This window comes from Tachysurus vachellii, chromosome 8, assembly GCF_030014155.1.
Source record: "Tachysurus vachellii isolate PV-2020 chromosome 8, HZAU_Pvac_v1, whole genome shotgun sequence".
Lineage (NCBI taxonomy): Eukaryota > Metazoa > Chordata > Actinopteri > Siluriformes > Bagridae > Tachysurus > Tachysurus vachellii.
Genome location: NC_083467.1, coordinates 14506341 through 14533040, shown reverse-complemented (window position 1 = coordinate 14533040; position 26700 = coordinate 14506341). Strand labels below are relative to the sequence as shown.

The 26700-nt window shown below is 38.1% G+C and overlaps 1 protein-coding gene across 3 annotated transcripts; it reads left to right on the top strand.

Annotated features, from left to right (window-relative positions):
* On the top strand, window positions 1-26700 carry tsc22d1 (TSC22 domain family, member 1). 3 transcript variants are annotated; one of them, XM_060876433.1, is made up of 3 exons: window positions 6-3263; window positions 24261-24312; window positions 25283-26700. In XM_060876433.1, the coding sequence occupies exons 1-3, from the start codon at window positions 700-702 to the stop codon at window positions 25541-25543; spliced, it is 2877 nt and encodes a 958-aa protein (XP_060732416.1). In that variant the 5' UTR covers window positions 6-699; the 3' UTR covers window positions 25544-26700. The 3 variants fall into 3 exon arrangements, with proteins under 3 accessions (XP_060732417.1, XP_060732416.1, XP_060732418.1); XM_060876435.1 differs by lacking the exon at window positions 6-3263 and adding an exon at window positions 23433-23854; XM_060876434.1 differs by lacking the exons at window positions 24261-24312; window positions 25283-26700 and adding an exon at window positions 5033-5354 and having other exon boundaries at window positions 1-3263.

Below are 26700 nucleotides of genomic sequence, written 5' to 3'. Positions count from 1 at the left end.
TGTTACCAAGTTCTCCTCCCCTTTTGGTCTCGTCACAGGCGGCTAGCACTAGCACGGCTACATTACAAGGCGATAGCTGAAGAAGGAGATAGCAACTGGTAAAACTAAATGCTGGATTAAAACAAAGAGGCGTAAGAAATGGAATAAACAAGTCCTGCGATATCGTTAACTTGTGTGAATACAGTCTGTCGACCTGCCATCGTAGAGGGATTATACGATTTGACGCTTCATATAAGGTTATATTCAGACTTACAGTCTGTTAGCTGTAACTGATAGAATACAGTGTCGATGCATGCAGTTGTAGCATACGTTGTCTGATATTAATTGTGACGTTTAATTCTTATTGTCGATATTGTTTAGGCAAAATAACAGATGAGGCACGTTAAATTAACAAGCTTCTAACACACGTATCCGATAAAGAGTTGAACAAAACGCCGTTTGTTATATTGTGAGCTAGCATTACTCAACGACGACTGTTTTTAACTTAGCCAGCTAGCTAGCGTATTAGCGCGCGACCTGGCCGTGGACATTGTTAAAACAAAGTGGAATTATTAAATCCTGGCTGTTGTTTGTGAAAGTGGACATTAGTTGTATGTGGAAACTACTTTGGCGAGGTGAAACTCTTACTAAAAAGCGGCCTGTCAACAAGGCAGTTCTTCTAGTCTGTATTTACAACTCTGCCAGAGACCACCAGTAGAAATGCATCATCCTGAGTTGGCAGGAGAATCAGCGAGCTCTCGAAAAATGGCGCAGGCGGCAAATTGTCCCAGACGGACTACCGCTAGCACTGCCGTTGGATCTTCTGTGTTGACTTCATCATCGGGGGGTGCCAACCTTGGAACCAACATGGTGCCATCAGACGAGTATAAACCTTCAGCGTTGATTCAAACTCTGCCCACTGCTGCATCCTCACTCGGGTCTCAGCAACCTCCTCCCCACACCCTCAACATCCACTCGCAGTCCTCGATTTTGCCCCCAGGTATGGCCTCATCAGGGGCACAGATAAAAAAGAAGAGTGGCTTTCAGATCACAAGTGTTACCCCAGCGCAGATCTCTGTCAGCACAAATAACAGCATTACAGAAGACACTGAGAGTTGTGATGACTTGGATGAGTCCCACACAGAGGACCTGTCTTCTTCTGAGATTTTGGATGTGTCCTTATCCCGGGCTAATGATGCAGCAGGACCTGAGAGGAGCTCTTCTGAAGACACTCTAAACAATCTCCATGATGCAGAAACCCCAGGAGCTGTGTCCCCAAACCAACCACCATTACTCCCGCAAACACACAGTGCTATGGTTAATGGTGCAGTTCACCACCATCATCATACCCATCACCACCACCAGCTTCACTCTACTCCCTCTGGAAGTACTCTTTCTGCCTCATCAGTCTCTGGTGGGACACAAGCTGGGATCCCTCTTGGTAATGTAGTCATGTCTACTGTCACACCAAATCCTGGAGCTTTACCAATCATAGACCAGAAAATGCCTTCAAATGTGGGAGGAATGGTGGATAATTCCACTGTTGGCACAATCAGTGTTGGTCAGCCCTTGATTGCTGCTGCCCCAGGAATATCTGCTGGAATAAATTCTGCAGTGTCAGATGCTACAGTTAGTGTTAAGCCCATAGCAAGCAATGTTAATAATTTAAACTCATGTGTGCCTGGTTTGGGTGGCATAAGTACTAACAGCGTAGCTCCTTCAGCTGGCTTGAATAATACAAATAACCAAAATGTAAACTTGATGCGTCAGCAAAGCAGCAGCATAAATAGTGCCATGACTATACCTACTGGCACCACCGCTTCAGCTGTTATCGGCTCATCTAGTGGCAGTCATGTGGGTATAACTGACATAATTCAACCTTCTGCTGCTGCTGCCCCTGCCTCAAACATTCAGCCTCAGCAGACCCAAATGCCTGTTCCTCATACCACCAGCTCACGTTTCCGAGTAGTTAAATTGGACTCTACTTCAGAACCATTCAAGAAAGGTAGATGGACATGCACAGATTATTATGACAAAGAGGGTCTTATTTCTGGGTCCTCTGAAAATGTGCCCAGCACCCGAACAGCGGAGAGCATCCGCCAGTTTTTACCGGACATCTCAGAAAGAGAGACTGTTACTGTCAGCTCAGTAAGCAGCTCAGTCAGCACTCTAAGCCACTATTCTGAAGGTGTAGTCAGTGGGGATGTTGGTGGTTCCTCAGCTGTACAGCAGAGCTTTCCACCTGGTCATATGTCAGAGTACTCCATGCCTGCTAATGTCTCCAAGCCTCAGATGCACCCACACAAGAAGGCCAATACTGCCACCCCAGTGCCAGTTAGCAATCAGCAGCAGGCTCCAGTCAACATGGGAGGATTGCAGACAACGACTGGCCATCCATCACCTGCTGTACCCCCTCAGCAGCTGACGTATGCACAGGCAGCACAGCTCACTCCAGCTCAGAATGTGCCTGGAGTCACTCAGCAGCAGATGGCATACCCTCCTGCTCCACAGGCAACTGCAGCAGCACAGGTAGCCCCAGTACTTGTCACTTCGCTAAGCCAAGGAGGTAGTCGGCCATCAGATTTTGCCCAAAGTCAGCAGTTAATCCAGGTTGCGGCTTCAGGATCAACACAAGCCCTGCCCCACCTGTCAACCTCCATGACCCCTGTGAGTATAACTGGAAATGGGCAGGTGATGCCACCCTCTCAGCCACCAGTGGGCAACATACCTGCTGCTGTTGCTCAGTCAGTCACTCAAGGTATACTGCAACCCCAGCAGACACCACAGATGGTACAAGCCCCAACTGGTGGTGTCATAACACAGTTGGTACAGTCTACAGGTCCTGGAGTTGTGCAGCAGCTCCCAAAAGGGCCACAGCTCCCAACACAGCTCTCTGTGGAGCAGCAGACACCTCTCAGCAGCCAAGGCATAGGAGCTCAGTTTGTCCCTGTTACTTCAAGTCTGCCCACATCTAATGTGCCTCTCAGCATCCAGAGTGATCCTCAGGCTGGCCTGGTCCAGAATGGTGCAAAGGATGGTGGGGCTCAGCCTGCTGTCAATGCCCTTTATGCCACCTTGCCCACGCTGATGGCCACACATTTGGAGGATGCACAACGCCTTCTAATTCAACATCAGTCCCTGCTTACATTTCCCAAGCTAGCAGTTGGTGAAGGTGCCTCACAAACAGGCACCTCTTTAGCTCCTGAGGAGAGTGGTGGAGTCAGTGCCTTAACTGCCTCAGCCAGTCTGCTGAAGAACTTGCCTGTAGATGGAGAGGAAGATGGGTAAGTGTCAAAGTTTTGGTTAAATGAATCTTCTTAAACTATTGTGATGCTAGTTTGAATATTTCTTTCTTATCTATATCTTGCATACCTGCAAATTCTACTACAAAATAATAATGAATGACTTTTTGTATTTTATTTTCTGCTTCTACAGTATTAAGTCCTAATTTGCTCGTGGTAATATAATTTTTAAGAAAGAAAGAGGATAAATAAAGGCTGCATCAATTTATTGCTAGTCACTCTGCCCAAATGTTTACTGACATAATCCTTTGGCTTTGCACACAGTTATAAGCTGTAATAGCATGGAGGGTTATAGAGTTTATATCAGGCTGATTATATACAAAGATCAGCCTGAAGATATATAATCAAATATACACAATACATACACAATCAATTATTTGTCTGCTGTATCATAACTCTTATGAGGACCGCCGTTATTATACTGCATCAATAGCCTGTTTTGAAGTATTATTGCATTTTTCAACTAAAATGTCAATTTCCAGATTCTAAAAGTTAGTTGTATGCTTCAGTTGTACTTTAGGGATTGGGGTCTATCTCTTGTTGTGTTGTATTTAAAAGAAATATGCAGCCTGAACCAGTTGCATATCTTAATGTATAAGCTAATTAATCTAGGATGTTATTGGCATATGTGGCATTCAGATAATTTTTTTAACGAAATTCTGATGACCTCTTTCATCATTATGTTGATCTATTTCACTTTCTATGTGACCCATAATGGCCAGTAGGATTTTGCATTTCATGCTTCATCACTGCTTAAAGGGAGCCAGTGCTACAGTGCTTTAGTCCTTTAGTCTGTCCAGCTGCCTCCCTACCACATGTCTATGCTTTTCTCAAACAGATCAGGTTCCAAAGCTTAAATTTCATGTTAGTACTTTCGTGCTCGTTTAAATCCATCATGCTTGATATTTCATGGAACGCTGTGGTTTCCCATATAACAAAGAGCTGTTACGTATACCTGCTTTTTATTCAGAAAGTTAGAGTCCAGCTTTTTTCATTACAGCTGCAATTATGCAATTATTTTGTCTGTAATAACTAAGGAATGAATGTAAAGACAGTATTTACATATTACCACAATACCAATGATTTGTCTGTTAAATAATACAGTACTCAGTTTCGGCTACCCATTGTTTTTAATGAATGTATGCTAAACCATAGGCCATAGGCATGTTTATTTTGGAATGGGTTTGCTCACTTTAACGAGAGAGTCAGCCTGTATGTCATAATTTAGGTGTGAACCTATGGCTAATAAGGAAGTGAATAATTGCCTGCCCAGGGCATTGTGCTGCTGAGTAAGGTGCTGTGGAAGTGACACAGGGTTGAGACAACAAAATAAATATGCAAAGGGAGAGAGAAAAATGATTAGGTTAATTTCATGTACCCACATATATTGTGGGCATGTTTTTAGCAAATTGGCCAAACATTCTGTCCTTATTCTGCACTTAACTGTTACAGTTTTAAAGGTATTCATTATGTGAAGAATGAAATTTGTCTTAATTCAAACCTGTATGCTAACCAGCTTTGATGAATCATTGTCCCACAACAAGGGCCAAATGAGTGTTTATACATTTCCACATGCTTAAACTGACTGTATTTTACAGTCTTTTTGCTGTTTCAGTGAGATCTTTCCGCAGTTCTTTGTTCTCTTTGACTCATCATTAATAATGTTTTGTAAATTTCATGATGTAGACTGGCAGACTTATTAGGAAGACGATTATCTTGTTTGCTTTTTTAACATAATCTTCCCTTGGCAGTTATTCAAGAAGCGCGCAAGAGTCTCAATGAATCGCTTATTGTGTGGAGATCAAGTAGATTATCTCTCCAATTAATGGACCCTATGGAATGGCAGAGGAGAGGAAATGCTTTCACTCTGGCAAATCGGGCCAGAACAGATAAGGTGCCTGACTTATGTTGTGATGAAGCTTGGTCTTTCATTCAACAGGCTGTTACTCTTAAAGTGAAAGTGTGGTGTGTGGTTCTCATGTCTATCCTGTCAAGTTAACTGGTAGTTCTGTGCTGGTATTACACTATTAAATTATTTCTATATCTTGGAGCTCCAGTCTGAAGCGTGTTTTTGTAAAGTGTGTGTTTCAAAGAAGGTCCCTCGTAGAATTAGGCTAGGAGTTTCTTACATTTATGTGGATCAAAGTATACTCCACAATGAAAACCTATTGGTGTTGAAACATCATAAAAATAAAACGGAAAAGATCTGCAAGACTTGCATATTTTGACTTATTACATCGATAAGTTGTGCATCACTGTCCTGGTTTAAAACAGTTTAATCCCCATAGTAACAGCTAATTAAGACTAAGTGATGTAAAGAAATAGTATGCTTTCTTTGATGCTAAAACAAATTTGAGATGGGGTGTGTGTGTGATCTGCCATTACTGTGTGACTGACTGCTTAGAATCTGGAAAAGAGGGAGCGTATCAGTAGTGTCCTATGGTTACCCAGGCTAGAAATAGCTTTCCATACTGAGTGTTGGGGCTGATTTACACTTCTGTATCTGAAAACATGCATAGGCGTCATGTGCAGACGTTCATGATGCTGCCTTCTGATGTATTCGAACGTTACATGCATGATATGGCAAAGTATGTACATTTTGAATGATAAAGATAGTTTCTTAGCTTGTTTTCACATTTCTTTTGTTTTAAAAAAACTCAAAACAGTGAGCATATTTTAGACCATCTAGCCCATTTGGACCCATTTCCCACAGAAAAAAAAACAGGGACCCCTTTGACATCTAAAATGAAGATAACACTGCATATATCGTTTTTTACCTTTATGGAAAGTATAGAAAAAACTGTAGTGTGTTGCATTTATGAAATCAATGAACTGCTACCAAGTAAACAAAATTTTATTTCTGCAGGCAAACAAAAATATTTTGAACAGTTTGAACTAACCTTAACAAAAAAGATGCTGGGTTGAAGGTTACTTTCAAATAAAATGTTCAATGTCTAACTGAGTCCTCTTCGTATTCATGACATCAAAATATTAACTTGCCGGCTGCAGCAATCCAAAAATGCGTCTGCTTATTAGGCATACTGGGAAGCCACTCTTGTCAGCAGTAAAAGCAAATGAATCTGTCCACATCTCATTAAATGTTCTGTTTTTTTCAGAAACTTTTCCCTTCTTGCATTTATCCACGTTTGCCTACCTGGGGTTGAAAAGCTTGACTTGAATTGAATGGAATTTTCAATTTCGCGCCGGCGGATTTCGCAAGTCGGGAATTGTGACGCATATTTTGAGCGGCAGTTAACAGTTTATTTTACAGTTTCAAGAGCATCATAATCTTAGAATTTAGAATGACATTTTTAAGAAACTAACTAACTAAAATAAAATAAATTTAAATGAAATATTTATTTTCCAAATCTACAGGGAGCTGCAGCAGAGGAATGAAAGAGCCACTTGCGGCTCCGGAGCCGTGGGTTGCCGACCCCTGATCTAGCCCGTTTGTATGATTGGAAAGCTGCTGTGTAACACAGTGCATGTCTAATTGTGTTGTGAAGCCTTGTTAGTGCACTAGTGCTGTATTGGATACAATATTGGTATCAGGCCTGAAAATCTTGGGTATTACAGAAAATAAAGGACACGTTTGATCTGATTCTGTAACAAATATAGCCTGAATCACACTCTGATTCCTGTTGCTTATATCTCAGCTCAATATAAAGCAATGTGAAGTATGTACGTGTTGATATTCCTAGATGAGTAGTTAGCTGTTTAGCAAATCATGTGTAAGTGTTTCTAACTTGTAGACTTTGTGACATTATAAGAGGATGACAAACAGCTTATTAAATCCATGAAAAACAAGTCATTCTGTTTTTCTTCCTGTAGGGTAGTAGTGTTTAGTGAAGTGATGTAAGTGAAGATCTTCTGTGAATTGCTTCCATTAAATGCTACTCAATTTTAAAGCTTAGAGTTTAAAATATAAACCGGGTATAGATAATAGTGAATATCTAAGATATCAAGGTAAAAAGGTCTTGTGCCTAATCTGTACAAAAGGCTGGAGAATATTTGAGTTCAGAAAGAAAGAACATCAAACAAGTCATTTTTTTTTTTTAGTCTATTTAGTCAACCTCTTAAGTGCAGTCTAATGTAAAATGGCTTGTAATTGCAAGAAACCTGCTCACTCTCTGTAAAGCTAACCATGCTCTGCTGTTGAGGTTAACTAAATCAGTTTTATCTTAGTGATCTCACATATTTTGACACGTTGCAGCATAAATTAATTTCTCTTATTGCTTATATGTAATATATTTATCCTGCAGCAGATAGCAGTGAGCAGCATGTATTAGCAAGGGATGAAAATGGTCGTTGTGTACTTTAATTAGATGGCTCTTTATTATTTTAAGTATTATTATATTGTATATTTTATATATATATATATATATATATATATATATATATATATATAATGTGTGTGTGTGTGTGTGTGTATATATATATATATATATATGTATGTATGTATGTATGTATGTATGTATATATATGTATGTATATATATATATATATATGTATGTATGTATGTGTGTATATATATATATATATATATATATATATATATATATATGTATGTATGTATGTATGTATGTATGTGTATATGTATATATATATATATATATATATATATATATATATATATATATATATGAAATATATTATTTTAATAATTATTTTCTGTACTACTTTAAAATTATTTTAAGTCTCCAGATAGAATGTAGAAACTACTGATTTGTTTACTTTTGTAATGCAATGATGTCACTGCATATTTTAAAAAGCCTAACGGTTTTTAGATGAGGAGGACAAAAGCAAGACAGAGCTGGAGAAAGATAAAGCTGCTGAAAGAAAGTATCTTTGAAAAGGCAGAGTAATTCATCTTTAATCACCAGAATATGGATGCGTTTAATCAGCTGATACGTGATCTCATGTAAGCAGAAAAAAAGTAATTCACTTTGGTCTCAAATTGCTTGTGTAAATAGGAGGTTAAACTCCTAATAACCAGAAAGACACCGTGCAGTAACTGTTAAGATTACTTGAAAACATATAAATACAAAAATATTATATATATTTTTTAATATTTATTATATATTAATAATATATATAAAATATATATATACAGTTTAGTACATTTTAATTTAGTTTATTTCAAACAAACAGATGGTAAAGCTCACTTAATTAAAAAAAAACATACAAACATATCCTATAATGCTTTTTCTCATGAAAGCAGTTACTAGTATTGTATTATAGCTGTAGTGGTTCTCGTTTGTTAAGGTAAATACATTCCTTTGCACATATTGGCAGTTTTTCAGGTTCGGTCATGCCTTTTGCTCTTTATATGCTGAGAGCTGAATTGTTCAGTTATGAATGTGACCTGACTTGTGATTAGTTTCTGTTCCATGTTGCTCAACATTGACGTAAATCACTAAAGTGCCACCCCAGTATGTCTCTTATTGAAAGTTTATTTCAGATAAGTAAGTGTGTTATGAGAGAATTTCATGCCTTTCCATGTGCTGGCAACAACTGAAATTAAAATCATGGAGTTGTTCCATTTTAAATCAATACAAAGTGAAGCTTACAGAAGTCTGAAATTAAAATATTTGATTAGAGGCTGTTGCCAGCAGGGCTTTTCCCAACATATGAGTTACAAGTATGCATTTTGTGGGGTCATTTATGGTATGCACCATTTTGCTATCAGCTGAAACATTGTTTCCTTCTATTTTTGGCCTTTCTTGGGTTGTTCTATATGTGAGTCAGCAGAATTGAACTGTTCTCTCACTGAGGTTTAGGCAGAGCAGGAAATCTCTGGCTGAAGTGTACAACCTTGAGCATGTACCCCATGTGTTTCTTATGCTCTGTTGCCCCACAATGAGATTTCCCTGCCTTGTCCATCAGGCTGAGCTCTGTGAAATGAGGTCAGTGTGAATACAATGGTGGCTGCTGCACAGAACGATGCCTTCACCAAAGCAAGTCTAATCTTTTTTGGACTTATAATTAGAAGTTTAATTATTTGGCTTTTCTCAAAACCGTAAAACTGTTTTATACGTATGATCAGTTTTAGAGGATTCACCACATTTAATTAACACCTAGATTTACTTTACATACAAATTTTATACATGAAGGTATTTGCTGGCTTTTTATCTCTGCACAATTCTGGATGATCAGGGCTTCTGCTCATCTACTAACACTATTGACCATTAGATACACAATTATACAACACTTTTGGAAGAATTCCTTAATTTTTTTTGTTTATCCCAAATGTGGATAAACAGTCAAGGCAATTATGGCTTTAATTTAGTGCCAGTGCTATTCCACCCTCAGACTTTAGGGTAGAGTTTAAAACTGTTCCCCCTGCCTTAACACATATTTAATGATAAATCGTTGTCTGGCTTCAGTGTGACTACCACTGCTTAATTATATATTTTTTAAATAGGTAAACCATATATAATTTTTTTATAATTTTTTTTTATTTGGCTTCAACCTGATATGCTTTGAATAGCTTGCTAGGTTCTAACTGGAGCCTATATATACTTCCCTTTCTTATTAATTTCATTGAAATAGCTTAAATGAAAGACCCAAAAAGGGTCCTGCCTGCTATGTGGAAAATAGTAAAATACTGCCTGATGGTCTAGAGCTTATATTATTGTAGTTATGTATCACTTTGTACAAAATAAGCCCTCTGTGTGTGTGTGAGACTAAATAACAGTTGGTTCCTGCATTGATCTCTGAGCCTGCCACTGTGTGAACTATTAGCACAGAGTCATTGTTTCAGCAGAATTGGCTGCCAGCCATGTCTGTCTTCCACCCCTGTCCCACATGCTAGTCAGCCCAGTTCTTTATACCAGTCCGCCTGCTTGTCTGAGCTACCACTGAGCTGCTATAGTGACCAGCAGCCTAAAGCACAGTCAATCCCAAGCCAATGTGTTTCTTGCCCTGATTCTTTAAGAACTGGGTATGTTTAGAAGAGTGTTTCTTAGTCATAGCGTTTGTAGCAGGTATTTATGCCATCTGCTTAAAGCTGATTAAAGCTTCATTTTACTGAAACCGAAAAGCTTTATATGATGTTGTATGCTTCAGAACTCTGTATGCTCTGAACCAAAATGAATAAATGCTGTTATAGCCGACACTCTTATCCAGATTGAAGTACAAAACCTGCAAACAGTTGAAAGTCAAGTAAAGAATCTAGTGAATGTGCATGAACCTAAAGTAAATTTATTTATGTATGAAGTAAATATTAATTTTAGAGACGATTTCAACCTTAATGCACAGGACAAAAGGCAATCTATTACTATTAAAAAAATTAAAAAAAAAATGTTATATAAAAATGTTATACCTTTCACAGTTAATGCAAGATGAGTGCAAAAACTCTAAATTCAGCTGTATTTCAGTGCTTGATCTGTTTGTGTTCTGAAGCTTGGATTTTTGTTGCCAGAGGTGACAGGCAGTGATGGAGCTTCTGCCTGTTGCAGCAGTGGCTGTCTTTCTGTTTAGGTCAATGGCTGATGGCTAGTGTTCCCAAAACAACCTTGTCTCTTTTATTGCTCTGCCTCAAGTGATCTGACTAACCGTTTGAGAGTAAGGCTTATGTTGTCACTGTAGTACTACACTGTAATACTGGTAGAAGTGGCACATACAGTAATGAGAACAGTGTATTAGTTATCATTTAAGTGGAATCTATAAGTGCTTTTTTTTTTTTGTATGAGGCTTTTAAGGACGCCTTTGATCATTTTGATTTTATCGCTAGCCGGAGCTCCCCCTTTTCATATTTAGGGGCCTCTGAAGCCTGAATTTAACAGAAGCGCCTGTCTGAGCTTGTTTGAGTGTGCAATGCCTGAAGCTCCTTCACCATGCTGGGTTTAGCTCTGTGAATCCTAGGCATGTCCCTCAAGGCTGTTTATATGCTTGCACAGAGGGAGAGAGGCCTGTTCTCCCACTCTTTGAAGGCTAGTAGCTTCTCATCAGGAGAATCAACACAGACACATTTCTTCTCGTATTAAATTCTTGCTGAATATTGTCCAGTATCATTACAGAGATTATTGACAGTAGATTATATGTCGGCTTTATTGCTGACACCCACCATTTAGTGTGCTGTCTTGGTTGAAACATCTCCATCTCCTTTGTCATCTGTAGACTGTGAAAATGCTCTAAACTCTCTCTTTGATAAAACTCTGCTCAAATATTGAGTAAAGCACAATTCACTAACATGGTTTTGAATATTAGGCAGACCAGCTGCATTTACTACAGCATTTGTTAAGCTGTTCTGTTATGCATGATTCCAAATGCAAGCTTAGTGGGTTTCACTTCCATACATTCTTATATTTTCTGTTAAAGTATAGTTCTGTTTTAAGTTTGAATGCAGTCTAAATGTCATGAGGATGTCTGTTTTTATTAGCAGAGAAGATTATTTTGGCTGTTTACCAGAATTTGTGGTAATATCATACTTCTGGGATGGCTCACATATTGTGTCAGACTACTGACATGACAGGTTTGGTTTGAGTTTGTTTTATGTTCCAGTAGGTAACTATTGGAGATTAAATAAATAAAAAACTTTACAAGGTAAATTGTGATGCATAAGTGAGCATGCTTTAACCATGCACCCCCAAGACACGCACGCACACACACAAACACATGCACTGGCTTACTGCACACTTTAGTATGGGGCAAAAAGCATAGATCCAGTGACATTCATGTAGTATTGATGGAGAACTTTCCCCTCTGCTCTCTCAGGCCATTCAGTAATACAGGTAATATGAGACATATAGAGAGTCAGACAGACAAGTCAGATGGCTGGTTCATACTGTCTGGTTCATACTGTCCTCACTTCATTCATGTGTGAATGTCCACATTACCTCACCTCTGTTAAAATTTATTCACTAGTTATTTAGGGTTATCGTATGAGCTCAGAAATTAATTACTGACAATCATAACATTTCTATTAGACTAAATATGTTAGTAATATATGTGAATTCTTATAATAAATATGATACATAAATTAGATAATTGCGAAATTTGTGATCAGCTAAAATAAGAAAAAAATCCTCATTTGCTCTAGTGATCCCAAGAAATCTCAAAGAAAAGGTCTTTGAGTTGCTCAGTGGTTTCATGTGTGGCAGGATGCATAGTTTTCATATGACAAAATATTACTCATCCTTTTCTCTACTGAAATGATGAAACACCCTTCCGCAAAGTGCCAGAGGCTAGGATCATGATCGTTCTCATGTTAGCACTCTAAACAGCTGAAGGAAGTTCTGGTGATAATGGACGTCACAGGCTAGTGATGAATCTGGTTCTTAGTTGTTAAAGCTGTCCTAAACTAATCATGGCATACCTAACATACTATAATCATTTCACTTCCCAATAAAATGTTTTGATGCTTATTGCAGTAAGTAAAATAGAGTAATGCTGTTGAATTTGAAGAAAAATTTGGAAAATTTAGGGAAATCCTGGAACAGGCAAATGTAATCTAATATGATTAAAAGCAGTAGTTAAAAATTGCTGTGAGTGTGGGGTGTGTACTGGGTGTGTGCATATTTGGAAAAGTAGGTGTATGGCTCCCCCTGCAGTCTGGCTAGATGCAGTGTCTGTGTGTTTGTGTCTGTGTGTGAAGCGTTAAATTTTTGTCCAAATTCTTAGAGTACCATTATACAGCGGCCTCACTTGATATGCAAAACACCAATCAGGGCAGGTCATAAAGCTTATAAACAGTAGAATTTGTTTATACAGTTAGTTGGAGGTCTCCTTTAAGATTTCTCTAAGGTTATGATAATTGTCATTATTTCATGAGAATAACTGTTTTTTCCTATCATGTATAATCCCACTTTTTTTTGTCATGTTTGATCAAGGTAGTGTTTTTGTTTATTCTTGAATTGAGTGTGTGGGTGTTGCAGGTTGTATTTTTTTGTTGTTTTTGTAGACTGAATACATTTGGGTTTGAATATAAGAAGAGAGTCTAGAATTTCAGCATTTATTTCCTGGTATTTCTATGCAGGAATTTCTTGTTAGTGTGTGTCCACACAGTAAGTGTGTCCTGTTTGATTGTCCAGATCTACTATAGCTCTATAATGTAACATATCATTCAATGCACATAGCTATCGTCAATTTAACTATTTGGAATGTCCTGAAAATATAGAAACCACTGGTGAATCTGAGCAATAGACTCCAAAAGAGGACTGAAACATTGCAAGAGCTGTAAAAACACAAAAACAGCACTAACATCACCACCACCTTCACAGGGCAGGGCTGAAGTGATCATAATCCACCATTCAAAAAGACTTTAAGAACAGAAATATAGAGGAAAGACCCACAAGATGCATACCGCTCAGTAAGAACAGTGATCAGAAGGCCTGATTTGGAATTCACAAGAAATACAAAGACAATCCAGACAATCCACAGAAGTTCTATGACCAAGTGTTTCGATCCCAGATGGTGTTTAGTTATGGTTGGGAATGGTTGGTTTAGGTATGGTTGGGAAGGTAACAATATGAAATGATTATAAAGTTAGATTTTTGGTGTGTATGTGGCAATCAACGACAAGGACAACAAATAGTGGGCAAAACCTGTCTCTATTATAATACAAGTGGTGGTGACAAAGGTGATAATATTTACGATATCTACAGAAACAAGATGACAAAAGACACAAATTGGAAAAGAGACACGAGCGGTGCCAAAACAAAAACTGGGCTAGCTTGAACATAACCCTTTAACCTGAACTACAAAGGAAAGTAATAAAACAAATCTTCAGCTTAGATGACGCCCTAACTAACCTATACTTCCTATCCAAACAAAAGATACAGAGGGTGGCACTCTCCTAACCTAGTGTATCTAATACAGAAAAGCTTACCTACGTGTTGCACAATATATGTCATGTGAAGTACTCACCTGTCCAGTTTTCCCCAATATAAACAAAGTCACATCCACAAAGCGAATAAACACAAGCATACAGATGCAGAACGAGTGACTAACAAGTCACATACACAAAGTGACTAAGTTGGGATACATGAACAGTCCGACATACTAAAACCGATGAACAACAATAGAGCTCTCTAACAAATTAGCACACGTCTTCTTCCTCCTTCTGTTTCTGATTCTGATTCTAATCCATATTCTGATTATGGTTGATTGGTGGTGTGTGTGTCTGTGAGAGTGTGTGTGTGTGAGAGAGAGTGGAAAACTGGAGGTGTCCAATGGTAGGGATCTGAACCCACAAACGTAGAACATAACTACCAAAGTAATGGAAAAACTTAATGTGGAGATAGAAAGATCTGCTCATGGTCCAAAACATACAAGTTCATCTGTGAAACGTGATGGAGATATAGTCATGGCTTGTATTTTGTGTAACTGTTCCTGGAACAGGTGGAATAATTTTTGATTGATGATGTACCCCAAGACGGTGGTAGCAGAATTAAATCAGAAGTCTACAGGAACGTTTTGTGTGCCATTGTAAAGAGAAATGCATCCAAATTAATCAGGAGCAATTTCATTATGCAGCAAGACAATGATCCAAAACACACTGACTTTGCCAGGCTAGAATCTTTGTTGTGTTGGCAATCATTTGACCTTAATCCATTTGAGCAGCATTTCACCTCCTGGCTGTATTTGTGCTTGGATACTGTGATTCCAGCTGTTTCCTTAGAATCCCACTAGTTTCTGCTTTTTTAAAATCTACAAGCATCTAATTAAATCTTTTTGATTTATAGGCCAGAATCCCTGTAATTTGTTTTTACATAAATATTTGAAGTATAAAGCAAAACAATCACTATATATGTGTTCAAGAGGCAGTGATTCATAGTGTTAAAGATAAGTAATGGAATGGTATTAAAATCTCACTGTCATTGCCAATCTCTTGTAATTCAGTTATGTAAGTTGATGAACTCCTCCAAGTATGGTAAGCTGCTTTCAGGCTCATAATGATGCATTTGGGCATGCGCTAAAGATTTTGTTGCAACGTTTTGTTTATTGTAAACATTGGAACTTTCATAAATGGATCCTTTTGGCATTTACTAAACAGCATTTAATCTGTGTCTAGCACATCTGCAATGTATGTTATAAGCACAGACAGATATTTCAACACATTTTTATCAAACTTTTTTTTTCCCCAGGTAAAATTGTGTCTGAGATACCAATTATACTCAATGTAGCTCAGAGTAAACAGAAACATATCTGGCTGCATAGATGCCATACAACTTTAGTGTTCAAAAACAGATTCCTTTCTCATTCTAAAGTAATCTTTAATTGTATTATATAGTAGTGGATATTAGACTCTCCCTCTCCCCCCTGTTCTTAGACTTCCATTATAAGTTTTTAATTTCAGCACTGCAAGGTATAAGAAATTCTGTATTACTTGCATGTTAAATGAGAGTGTAGTATTTTACACTTCTGCAAATCACCCTGTATAAAGTGTGTGTTATTGGGTTTTAAAAGTCTTTTGATTTTGAGTGCATTGCAGTTGTTCCTGCTTTACTTCTGAAACCTATATTTGCTCTCTTTGTTCAGTCCTTTGGGGGCTTTGTAATATTTTCAGTTTATTGTATTTCTATACTTCAAATGTTAATGCTAATGTCATATTTGAATTATTTGACAATTGTGCAATGCACTTATTTATTCTCAATAAATATTCCTTTTTAACTATAGGTTTATAAGATTCCTGAAAAATGCATCAGGGTGGGTGGAGGTTTCCAGGTCTTGCAATATCTGACATGTACACTAGGGACCAGACTTGCTCCAACAGAGATTCTTGCCTTCCTGCAACTCTTATTTATGCAAGTTATGCTTTATATTTGTTTGTGTGGGCATTAAGTGTCATTCTGAAAATGACATTTAATGTGGGCACTGTTTGCATTTCAGGATGCCAGCTGTCTCAGGACTAACCACGACTATCTACTCCTTCAAACAACCTTTTCTGTTGGTAGAAAAATGTTTCCAAGAATGTAGGATAATAAGGATTACATTTGTATTACTAGCAGCTTTTTCTTTTCATTTTAAGCAGCAGGTAACCAGACAGTTATTGATATTCATGAGGTATTCGTGAGACACTTTGAGATATTCGTGGTAGGTATCATGAGGGAGAATAAAATATGGCAAGTTACCTCTAATAACATCCAAAAACAATAACAATCTTTGCTTGGTGACTAAATTAAGTTCAGCCGTTTTTCCAACTCGCTGACCTCAGTCATTGTATGCTGTAGTGTTATTCCGTGTAAAAACTGTGAGGTTCAAATTTTGTAGATATAGTTAAAGTGCTGATGAAGTAGAGTGGCATGAATGTGCAAAAAAGTAATCTGGAAGTCACCACAATGACATTCTCACCATTTCACTTACGAACGTCATAGGCAGTCCATTTAACTTTAAAAAGTTCAGTGGCCCTTAACACTGGGAATGTTTCTTTTAGTAATGTGAACACTCACTGTTAGTTGGAAGGTCATTTCATTATGGGAGATTAAGAATTTTCTACTCTGAACTTTTGAGTTTGACTGCTTACAGTGGCACTTACTACAGTGATTTTTATAGTTATTGTATTCAAATTATGGGTAACAGAAACTCAGTCCTTTCTGTCACTCTCTCTTAATTGTTTACAGTCATGAGAATGCTAGTATTCTATTCAGTTCTTCTTTAATTTACATGCTGTATGGAAGTAGTGAACTACTTTGGTTACGTTATTCTAAAGCTAACCTTAGATTAAGCATGTTTCCTTACGCTTTGTGATATCTAAAGTAAAGATGGGAGGGTGCTTAGGTTATCCTGATCAAAGTAGAGATGTAAGTGTAAGCTTTGCATCTGATGTAATCCTACAGTAATCAGAGATGCTGGGCATTGATACCTATTTTATAACTAAAACTAATACCCATTTGATTATCTGTGAACTAAATGTAATCAGAGGTTTACATTTTCCTCTATGTTCCTTGGCATTGAGAATTTTTTATTATTAAGGAATATGTCATATTAGTGTTGATCTGACTTATAGTTTTTTTAATGTCCCTTTCTTACTCAGGCATTCCTCAGTCATGCATGCCCACTGTCCTCTCCAACAGCACACCTCTGTTCTCTTGCCAGAAGTGCGGAAGGCGCAAGTGTACCCTCTCACTTAGGCCTCACAACCAGTTCCTGAACTAACAAAAGGCAAAGGGGCTAATGAGTTTAGCGTGTTTACATGGTTAGGTACTATGATCTTGCATTCACAGAGATTAGTACAAACTCAGCACAAAGATTAGATTTTGTTTATCTTTACTTGTACAGACTGCTACTGAGGGTTTTCTGTGTTTATTCCATAGCGGTTTAGGAAGAGTTAAGGAGAAGAATAAGATGTTGGGATTTTTCATGAGATCTTTTAGACTGAGAGATACACTTTGAGAATATCATCCTAAGTGACCTTGAATTATGTGCTCTATTTCATCTCCCTTTGAATCAGATGGGGGGGTTTTGTACCTTTTGGCTTGAGGTCATCATAAACAAGATGTTTTGGATGTTTTGATGCCTTTGAATGGGTGCAGCATTGTACTGGTGTCATATTTATACTCTCATTTATTTAAGTGCTTTTGGTCTAACAGTGCATTTTACTGGCAAATTTGGGAAGCCAATTGAGAAGCTGCAGGTGTGCTTTCATGTACAGGCCAGCACAAGTCTAAAATGCCCTCACAATGCACAGACACTTTCAGCAGAGGGATTGTTGCTCCCAAGCAAACTGGATCTTGCCGGTTGTTGTCTGTGAATGCTCCTCTTGGAATTGGGGCAAACCAATAGGGAGAGAACAGTCATCACGATCTGACGTGACAGATGGAGAGAACAAGAAAAGGGCGGGGAAATAAGCTCAGTGAATGTAGGAAAATAGGCAGCTCACTCTGTAGTAATAATAAGATACCAGAAAGAGATGGGGAGCAATATGAAAAAACATGCTAAACATGTTAAACTGGGCCAGCTGCTAGATTTGTTTGTTTTTAATTTAGTAATTTAACCCCAAAATGAATGTGGGAGGGGGTGTACATTGTTGATGTCATCTTCTGCACTTTATCATAGGATGATAGAGAGCCAGGTATGACGCACAATTCTCAGTCACTGCTGCTAACCCTGCGTTCCCAGTGGTCACCCTTCAGTATGAAGCAGATGAGCCATATGCGTTTTAAGCCTTTTGAGGACAAAGTCTCTCTCTTCTATCATATGGTTGTTAGTTTTATGTGGTGACACTGGGGAAGCTAAATATCTCCTCCACTCATGCCTGGCTTTCAAACAAGTGATTTTTCCTTTAGGGAGCTGTTGGTCAGCTGCTGCATTTATCCAACACAATAAATACACATCACAAGGAAAGCACAGTTTAAGAAGAGCAGAGCATGGATGCCATTAAGCTTTGTAGATCAGTGTTAACAATGTTCCCTATATAGTTTAAGTTTTAAATGCATTTTATTGTGGCACTTGCCTGTAATGTCTGAATGTTAAGCTCACTTCTAAGCCAGTGCTATAAAGTCATCATTTTGAAGCAATGTGTAAGGTTTAATAAAATGCACTCAGTTCGAATTTCCTTAGTTGCTTTGATGGTGGGCGCTGTCTTTTTAAACACTTTCGTAGACTATCAAGCGTGTTCACTTTCTGACCTCCATGAAAAGGTAGTGGACTAGCAGTATACTAAGGTAAATAATATATGTTCACATTTTTGGTTCCGACTGTTGACGGTTTTGAAAACGTGCAGTTGACATGATCAAATTAAGGGTTCAATTGGAAGTAATGCATGTGCTTGACTGGCCATCTGTATCAAGAACATCATGTATAGTACAAACAACCCCCATCATGCTTAGACAAATTAATGACCTCCCTACTATTGTATCACTTCATCAGTTAACTGGAGCTTGTCCTTAATGCACTCCTTGCTGGTCTGCTTAATTGGAAAGCCTTTACTGTACTTTCATGTATTTGAGACTTGGCTTAAGAACAGTACACATTAATACAGTTCCAGACTTGTTAATACAGTATTTCTACATTGTATATCACAGATGATCTAAACTGACTAGTTTTTTTGACAGACTGCATGGGATTCAGTTATAGGGATGGAATGTGCGTGTTTGTATGGATTTGGTAGCTGAGACAGTGCCAAATGTTCTCATGCTGTAACAGACACTTTGTTCTCCATTTTACTTTTCAGTTCACTTGAGTGGTTTCTCACAGGTTGCCTTTACTGACCTGTTTGCCTTCAAGCGAATCCTTTACATACCAGAAATCACTTCACATTACTTATACTTTCTGCCTCTGTATACAGATGAGCATAGTTATGTAACGGCTAACGGGAGATGCTTTTCACACTTCCTCAAAAAATGAAGCACAACCAGGTATAGAAGTGTGTGTGTGTATGTATATGTATATATATGTATATGTGTGTGTGTGTGTGTGTATGTGTGTGTATATATATATATATATATATATATATATATATATATTTATATAAACCTAGAACAGTGGAAAAAATGTGGAAAATTCAGCTTCTAATATGTCCAAGATTGAGAACAAATTGTTGAAATAGGAGAGGATATTATGAATTATATCAAGGTTGACAGATTTCATAGATGCTATCTGTTGAATCGTAGATACTATCTGCTGATTTTGAAATAAATGCCATTGGATAAAAGCATGATCTTATCCTTTACCAGGATTTTTAGCAACCCATTGAGCTCAGGCATTAGTCTTTTAATCGTTTGTGTTTAATTCACATGCACATTGAAGCAGTTCACTTTGCTCCTTTTCTTGCTCATGGAGTGAAACTTGCTGTGGCTGTCCAGTCTTTTCTGTGTGTGCTGCACTGTGAGAGTGGGAGCTGGAGAATACAGGATGAAGCTCTGTTGTGCAACCTGCTGCTGTCAGCCCAAATGGCAAAATGACGTACACTCTCATGCTGAGTGGCAATGTGGCACACATTTCTCTGTGTAATAGATAAGCATGTGCTGATGATGATTTATTCAGTATACCATCTTACTCGATATTCATGGTATTGTGCACATATATATCATTGAAAGTCCAATATTATGGTGACGTACTAAAGCTTAAAAATTTTACAATTTACATTCTTATTTAAAAATGTAATATTAATAAATAATTCTACAAAGAATAGAATAAGTCCTGTATATTTTCCTGACCAACTATAGAAACCTGTTGTGTTTGTATGAGCCTGTGTATAGATGATAATGTATTTGAAGACATAGAAGCTCAGCTAAACACAACTGCATCGCACCAACACACTCTGTGTTGTTTAGACAGTTATAGTCCCTTCTAATGTTGGGCTCTTTTCTGATAATTCGGTGTGAGTAGCCTAAACCTGTGAGACATGCACATGCTTTATCAGCCGTGGTCACTTTAAGCCATTGCTGACATAAAACACTGATGAGAAGTGACAAGATAAGTCCAGGTTGACGTGCAGGGGCCCATCTCTTACAAAGCTGCAGTTGGAGAAGGAAATGCATGATGCACTGGCGGGAAATGAGGAGGAGGAGAGAGTGGGTTGGGCTATGTGAGATTTGGGTGGCCTATGATGTAGTGTGGGCAGCAGCCTCCAGAGCATCAGTTTGTAAAAACACTGATCATTGGGAAGGTCTTAATCTGTGCCGATGGTTTATGTAACCGTGAGTCACATGACGTGACATCACAGCTTGTCCCACTCTTGTTTTCTATCAATCGCTCGCAATTCTGCTTGTTGGACATACAAAGGCAGCACAGAGGATACCGCTGAAAAGACCCACATGCAACACTTGGACTGCTTTTTGCATTTTTGTGCCAGATACACAGTAAGATACTGCTTGTGGTCCTCATGTGTATGTGTTTGTGCACTGTGGATTGTAGTGGATTGAATTCTGTTATTGAAGGATTGCTGATTGACGGATCAATGAGAGAAACAGATCTCCAGGTGCAGGGCCGGGACAGAATGGCTGTAAAGCTTTTGTTCTGGGAGTTGGAAAAGCATCTGAAGAGGTAACGTTCACAAATGAAAAGGACAAATGCCTGTGGAACATTGTTTTCAGGCCTTTCTGTGGACATATCTATTTATAGATTTGTTTTTTTTTTAAACTCTGTCCTCATAATATTTAATAGTTTTATTTTGAAGTATATATGTGTAATATTCTGTGCTTTCATTGTCATCAAGATAATAGTCAGTGTGAATGAAGTTGGCATTGATCTTTCATGGTGTGTTGTGGTTGGCCCAAAACCAAATTTTTGCTTAAGTCACCATATCGGGGGACACAAAGTTGTTTGAATGACATTAGGCTAAGGGACCGCATTTGTGCATTGAGGTCAGACCACAAAGAGATGACGTATATTTGGACACGCTTAAAGCCTCTTCCAGGTAAGAGCCTAAGAAGAGCTTGTTGCTCCTTGAGCTACTTGGATCCTGTCCCTTGTTTGTTGGCCTGCTGTGTTTAATTGGGATAACTTGTCTATATTTATTAGAAACCAAGGAAATTACTAGTCTACCAACATAATCCTGAGGCAGCTTTATACATTCTATAATTGCATATATGTTAAGATAATACTGAGCTATTTAGATATTAAGTGTAGTTTGATCTAATGTGGTAGCTATATTGTGGTTATGATCTCACCCTAATGTCTTTTTTTTCTGCCATCTGGCACAAATCCACACGAACATACAGGAGTTATAACATATTTAGTAGATTCCACACAGGTTAAAATAGAAGCCTAGAGGTAGGCTTCCAGTTCTGTCTAGAGGTCAAGCATGCCGAGACCTTTAGAAGTATACATTCACTTCTCAGAATGCATACTTGTAAATAATACCCCTTTTAGTCATATATACTGGTGGAGTCCCTTTAACACATCAATTCAGTTTGCTGTTACTGTTTTTAAGGTTAAATAAATCAGTAAATATATAAATAAAAACACTACACATCTCTATGCATTATTATTTTGTATAGTGAAGATTAGCAGCAGCATAAGGTTCAGACTTAGTATTTGTAAGCTGATCTGTGAACTTTTTACTATTTACTTGATACTGGAGGAAAAACAAACTCTATACAGGCTCCTATGTTAGGATTCATCATGAATAGCACTGAATAGATAACTATTCTAATAATATATAACTATTCTAATAAAACATACCAAGTCTTAGTACAATACCTACTATAAGAAGATCTTTTCTAGAACAAAGAGTTGAATCTGCTTAATGATTCTGTAATATGCTTTGTGTGTGTGTATGTGTAAGGTTGTTGTATGTATGTGTAACGTTGTCAGCATTGTGTATTTTTTTTAATGGTTATGTGACCTGGTAGAATTCACTAATAACCAAGCGACGCTTTTAAAAGAAACATATAATGGATTCTAGCTTACTTTTTATCACACACATGATTGTTTTGGTGGGTCACTCTGATCAAATTATTTATTTTTGCATAGTGATAATGCCAGTGATGGTGATGTTCAGTTGTCTCTGACCTGACAGGCTCTTTACGTGGGGTTACTAATGAAAGGCAATTATTTATCACAGTATTGGCATGAATATTATACCCCATACAAATGTGCTCATGTTAGTTTGCCTGAATTACTGTACTCCTTGCCGAAACACTTAACTTTACACTTATTATGGTTTTCTTCTAAAAACATGTCCTTGCTTCTTTCTATATCCGTTTGTCACTTCAGACATCAAATCTTCAGATCGTATGCATTTCCTAAGAAATTAGGCTTGTGCAAAAGTGGTTAATTTGCTTCTTGGACTATTTTTCGCTTTAGAAAATAAGATGAATGGTTTGTATTTTTTAAATCATTTCTAGAGCTGTTTTATGTCTAGCTGCTGTTCCGTTTACTTCAAAAGTGTCACCTTGTATTTGCTTTGTATGGTTTTAGACACCACTGTACGTTACTTGTGACCGCTTTGTTTGTGGAAGTTTTTTGTTTTTTTTTAACGAAAACTGATCCGTTTTGGATAATGTACATATAGTTATATATCATCAGGTAAATTATTAATGTTAATCTTGCTATTTGTGTAGACTTGCATTATTACATTAGGTAAAGTAGTAGTTGATGGATAGCATGAACATTTTAATTTGGTACACTGTTGTAAAAATAAATAAATAAAAATACATTGTTTTTGTGAAACCGGAATTTCCTTATTAGGAAGCAGGATTTTAAATATATTAGGAGCGGTGGCGCTGCTGAGCTTCCAGTGGAGGCGTTACCGCATAAATTATTCAAAACACGATCCTGCTCCACCAATAGGGTGCAACGTTGCGCTGTTTTTCTCGGATATTTTATGCAAATAGTGCAGGCTGCAGATTTTTCAGCAGAGCGGAGATGAGCTGACCTTGGAGATCCTTTGTGCGGCGGAGGTGGATGTTCGCTCCGCTGATAACCAGCCTTTCTTTCCGAAGGTCGACTTTTTCCACCAACCGATTCAATGTAAACCGCGGACACACTATATAACGCTCGCGAATCGCTTGAGAGTTACATTTTTCTTGCTTCTGTGTCGGTATATATGGAGGAAATAGCATGAATTCTCAGTGCTACTCGGTGGCGATGGATCTTGGTGTTTGCCAGCTAAGAAATTTTTCGATATCTTTTCTGTCATCACTGCTGGGAGCCGAAACTTCCTCCGTGAAGCTCGACAATAGGTATTAAAAAAAATACAGACAGACCGTGGTGTCATCCATAGGTCTGTAATTTAGCTGTAAAACAGATAAATGTCGTTTTAATGTTTTAATTCAGTCTGATTTCTGCTTGCTTTCGCTGACACTCGATGCATTTGTCAGAGAAAAAGATGCTGCATAGAGAAGTGCTAAGTAAAGCTGGGCAATTTTACTCTTATATTTAAGCTGCTTTTCAAAAAAAAAAACAAAAAAAAGCCTCGTATTTAACGAGGTAATTGTTTTTAAGCAATGTTTATTATTTATAGAAAACCTGATTCTGTTCGGTTTTGTGCATTTACTGAATGTTTAAATGTTTTTTCCCCACCAGCAGCGAGTTGAGTCGTTTTTTCCGTCCTATTAATCACGGTTGTGTTTGGGTTTTATTTTTCAGCTCTTCGGGCGCTAGTGTTGTGGCCATCGACAACAAAATCGAACAAGCCATGGTAAGTGTGTGGATTTCTTTTCTTACTAAACGGGGCGGTTCTGAGGCGGAAGATTAGAGTAGATTTGTGCAGTAAAGCGAAAAGTAATGAGTGAGCGGACGGAGCTGCATCAGCATCTGTAAGTGTCCAGTGAATTACATAATCTCTACACAGTGGGGCTCAACGCTAGTGCAGTGCCGCCTCACATCCCTGAACACTTCAGATCTGTACATGTTGTGTTAATTACCGCCGACATTATAAACACTTAACAGCTCTGGTGTTTTTACCTCGTTGTTTTTCTCGTTTCCAGATGCTACATTTACACCATTCGGCTTTACCGCTTGTAATTTAACATTATTATTTCACATAACGAGTATTTATTGTTTTCTGCGAATACAAATTTTTATTGCCGACATGTACAGAAACCCAACCAATACTCCTGTCTATTTTAATGGTTTGAATGTGGAGTCATATTTCCTGCATAATGCCGTGATCAGGAGCTGCACTCGGCCTCACGCGAGCCTGTGCCTCGTTACTGTTGCTAGGCAAAGGCCTAAGCTTTTACAGGCTGTTATAAATATCTCCGCTTCTGATTGGCTCAGCTCGGTGTGGGACGGCCATTTTGTTCTCTGGGTGACGCGGAGTATAGCAAGAGCCGGTAGTGCTGAATGCAGGTATTCCCAACCTGAACACATGCCCACTGCTTTCCTCAGCGTTGCATCAGTTTGCCTCATATATGCTGCAGCAAATGGACTAAAAATCATGTCGACAATTCAGTGTTCTCATTTTAAAATGAACATGAGGATTATCCATGACAAACATGACCTGTATAATTGAAAACTTCACTAAATCAATTATTTGTACCATAAAACAGTGGTGTGACAGTTCAGGTGTTTCTGTGAAATCTTGTGTGGTTTTCTTATGCTGGAATTTAATTATTATTTTTTACTCTGTCAAATTACTCAGAATGCTTTGTGTTCTCTGTCTCCAGGATCTAGTGAAGAGTCACTTGATGTATGCCGTTCGAGAGGAAGTAGAGGTGCTGAAAGAGCAAATCAAAGAGCTGATAGAAAGAAACCTTCAGCTGGAGCAGGAAAACAACCTGCTGAAGAATTTAGCCAGTCCAGAGCAGCTGGCTCAGTTTCAGGCCCAAGTTCAGAGTGGTTCTCCACCATCTTCCACACAGGGAGCGCAGCAACCAGCAATGCCGGTGCAGCAGCTCCCTCCACAGAACACTGGACCCTCAGTGTAACATCCAAGTGTCCTGTGAAGAGGAGTGAGTGGTCAACTGAGCTAAGGCAGACTACAGAAGCAATTACAGAACATGATATTGGAGGAATTATATAAATTAAATATAATTGGATATTATATGCCTCTTGCACAAGAGGATTATGTCAAAGTTTGCACATATTTAAAGTCTAAGAACCTGACAAAGGCTACACTGCATTGCTGTGCACACTGCTGACAGTCCAGTAGATTGATGACATGTTGGATATTGCCAAACTGCATGGATTGTGACTGTTGGGAGAAAAAAAATTCGAAGTGGACACAACTCAATTCACTGTGCCTCTGTCTAAAGGATTTTAAGCGATGTCATTTTTTCAGTGGTAACTCTTGGCTTTGTAATGGTGTTTCCATACCTCACTCACTTTTGTAGTGGAAATGCTGAAATGATTTTTTTAAGACTCCAAAAAGCAAGCACTTTAATGGTGATAAATGTGAAAATTCTCTGAACAACCAATCAGTGCACCGTCAACTACGTCGAAGGTGTATGAGATGGTGTCACACTTATTTGCATTAGGGTCATCATTATACCTGGGTGAATGAAGGGAGTAAAGTTGTTTAAGAGGGGAGGTATTGATTTTCAGTATTTAACATTCAATTCCTTATTCTATCTGTTGCGACTTTAAAGCTGCTGTTTCAGTGCAGTGACTCGAATCTGAGGAAAAAGATGTTGTGTTGAGAGAATGAATGGAAGAATGAATGTGGGCTCCTGTATATCCTTGTATATTTAGTGTAAGTAATCTGTAAAATAGTGATATTGCGAGAAACACTAAGAGACACTATTTAGGTTGTACAAACTAAAGACGGGGTTGTTGGTTTGCCTGAAATATTTGACTTTTTTTATGCTGTTCCTGGCTGTGTTAACACCTGCTGTAAACCTTGTTCACTTGAAGTTATTTGAAGTATATTGCACCCATGTGATTTGTTTCTGTTTTTGACAGTGAAGTACTCTGGAGATCAAACCTTCAGCTTAGTTATTCTGAATATCATTAATAACTAATATGCATTATTACTGCATTATATATAAGTTGTATGCTTATGTTGTTTGCATGTCTCTCAAAACCGGCGATAAGATGTAAAATAGTTCAATTGCACTTCACAACTCCCAATAAAATGTTTAAGGAA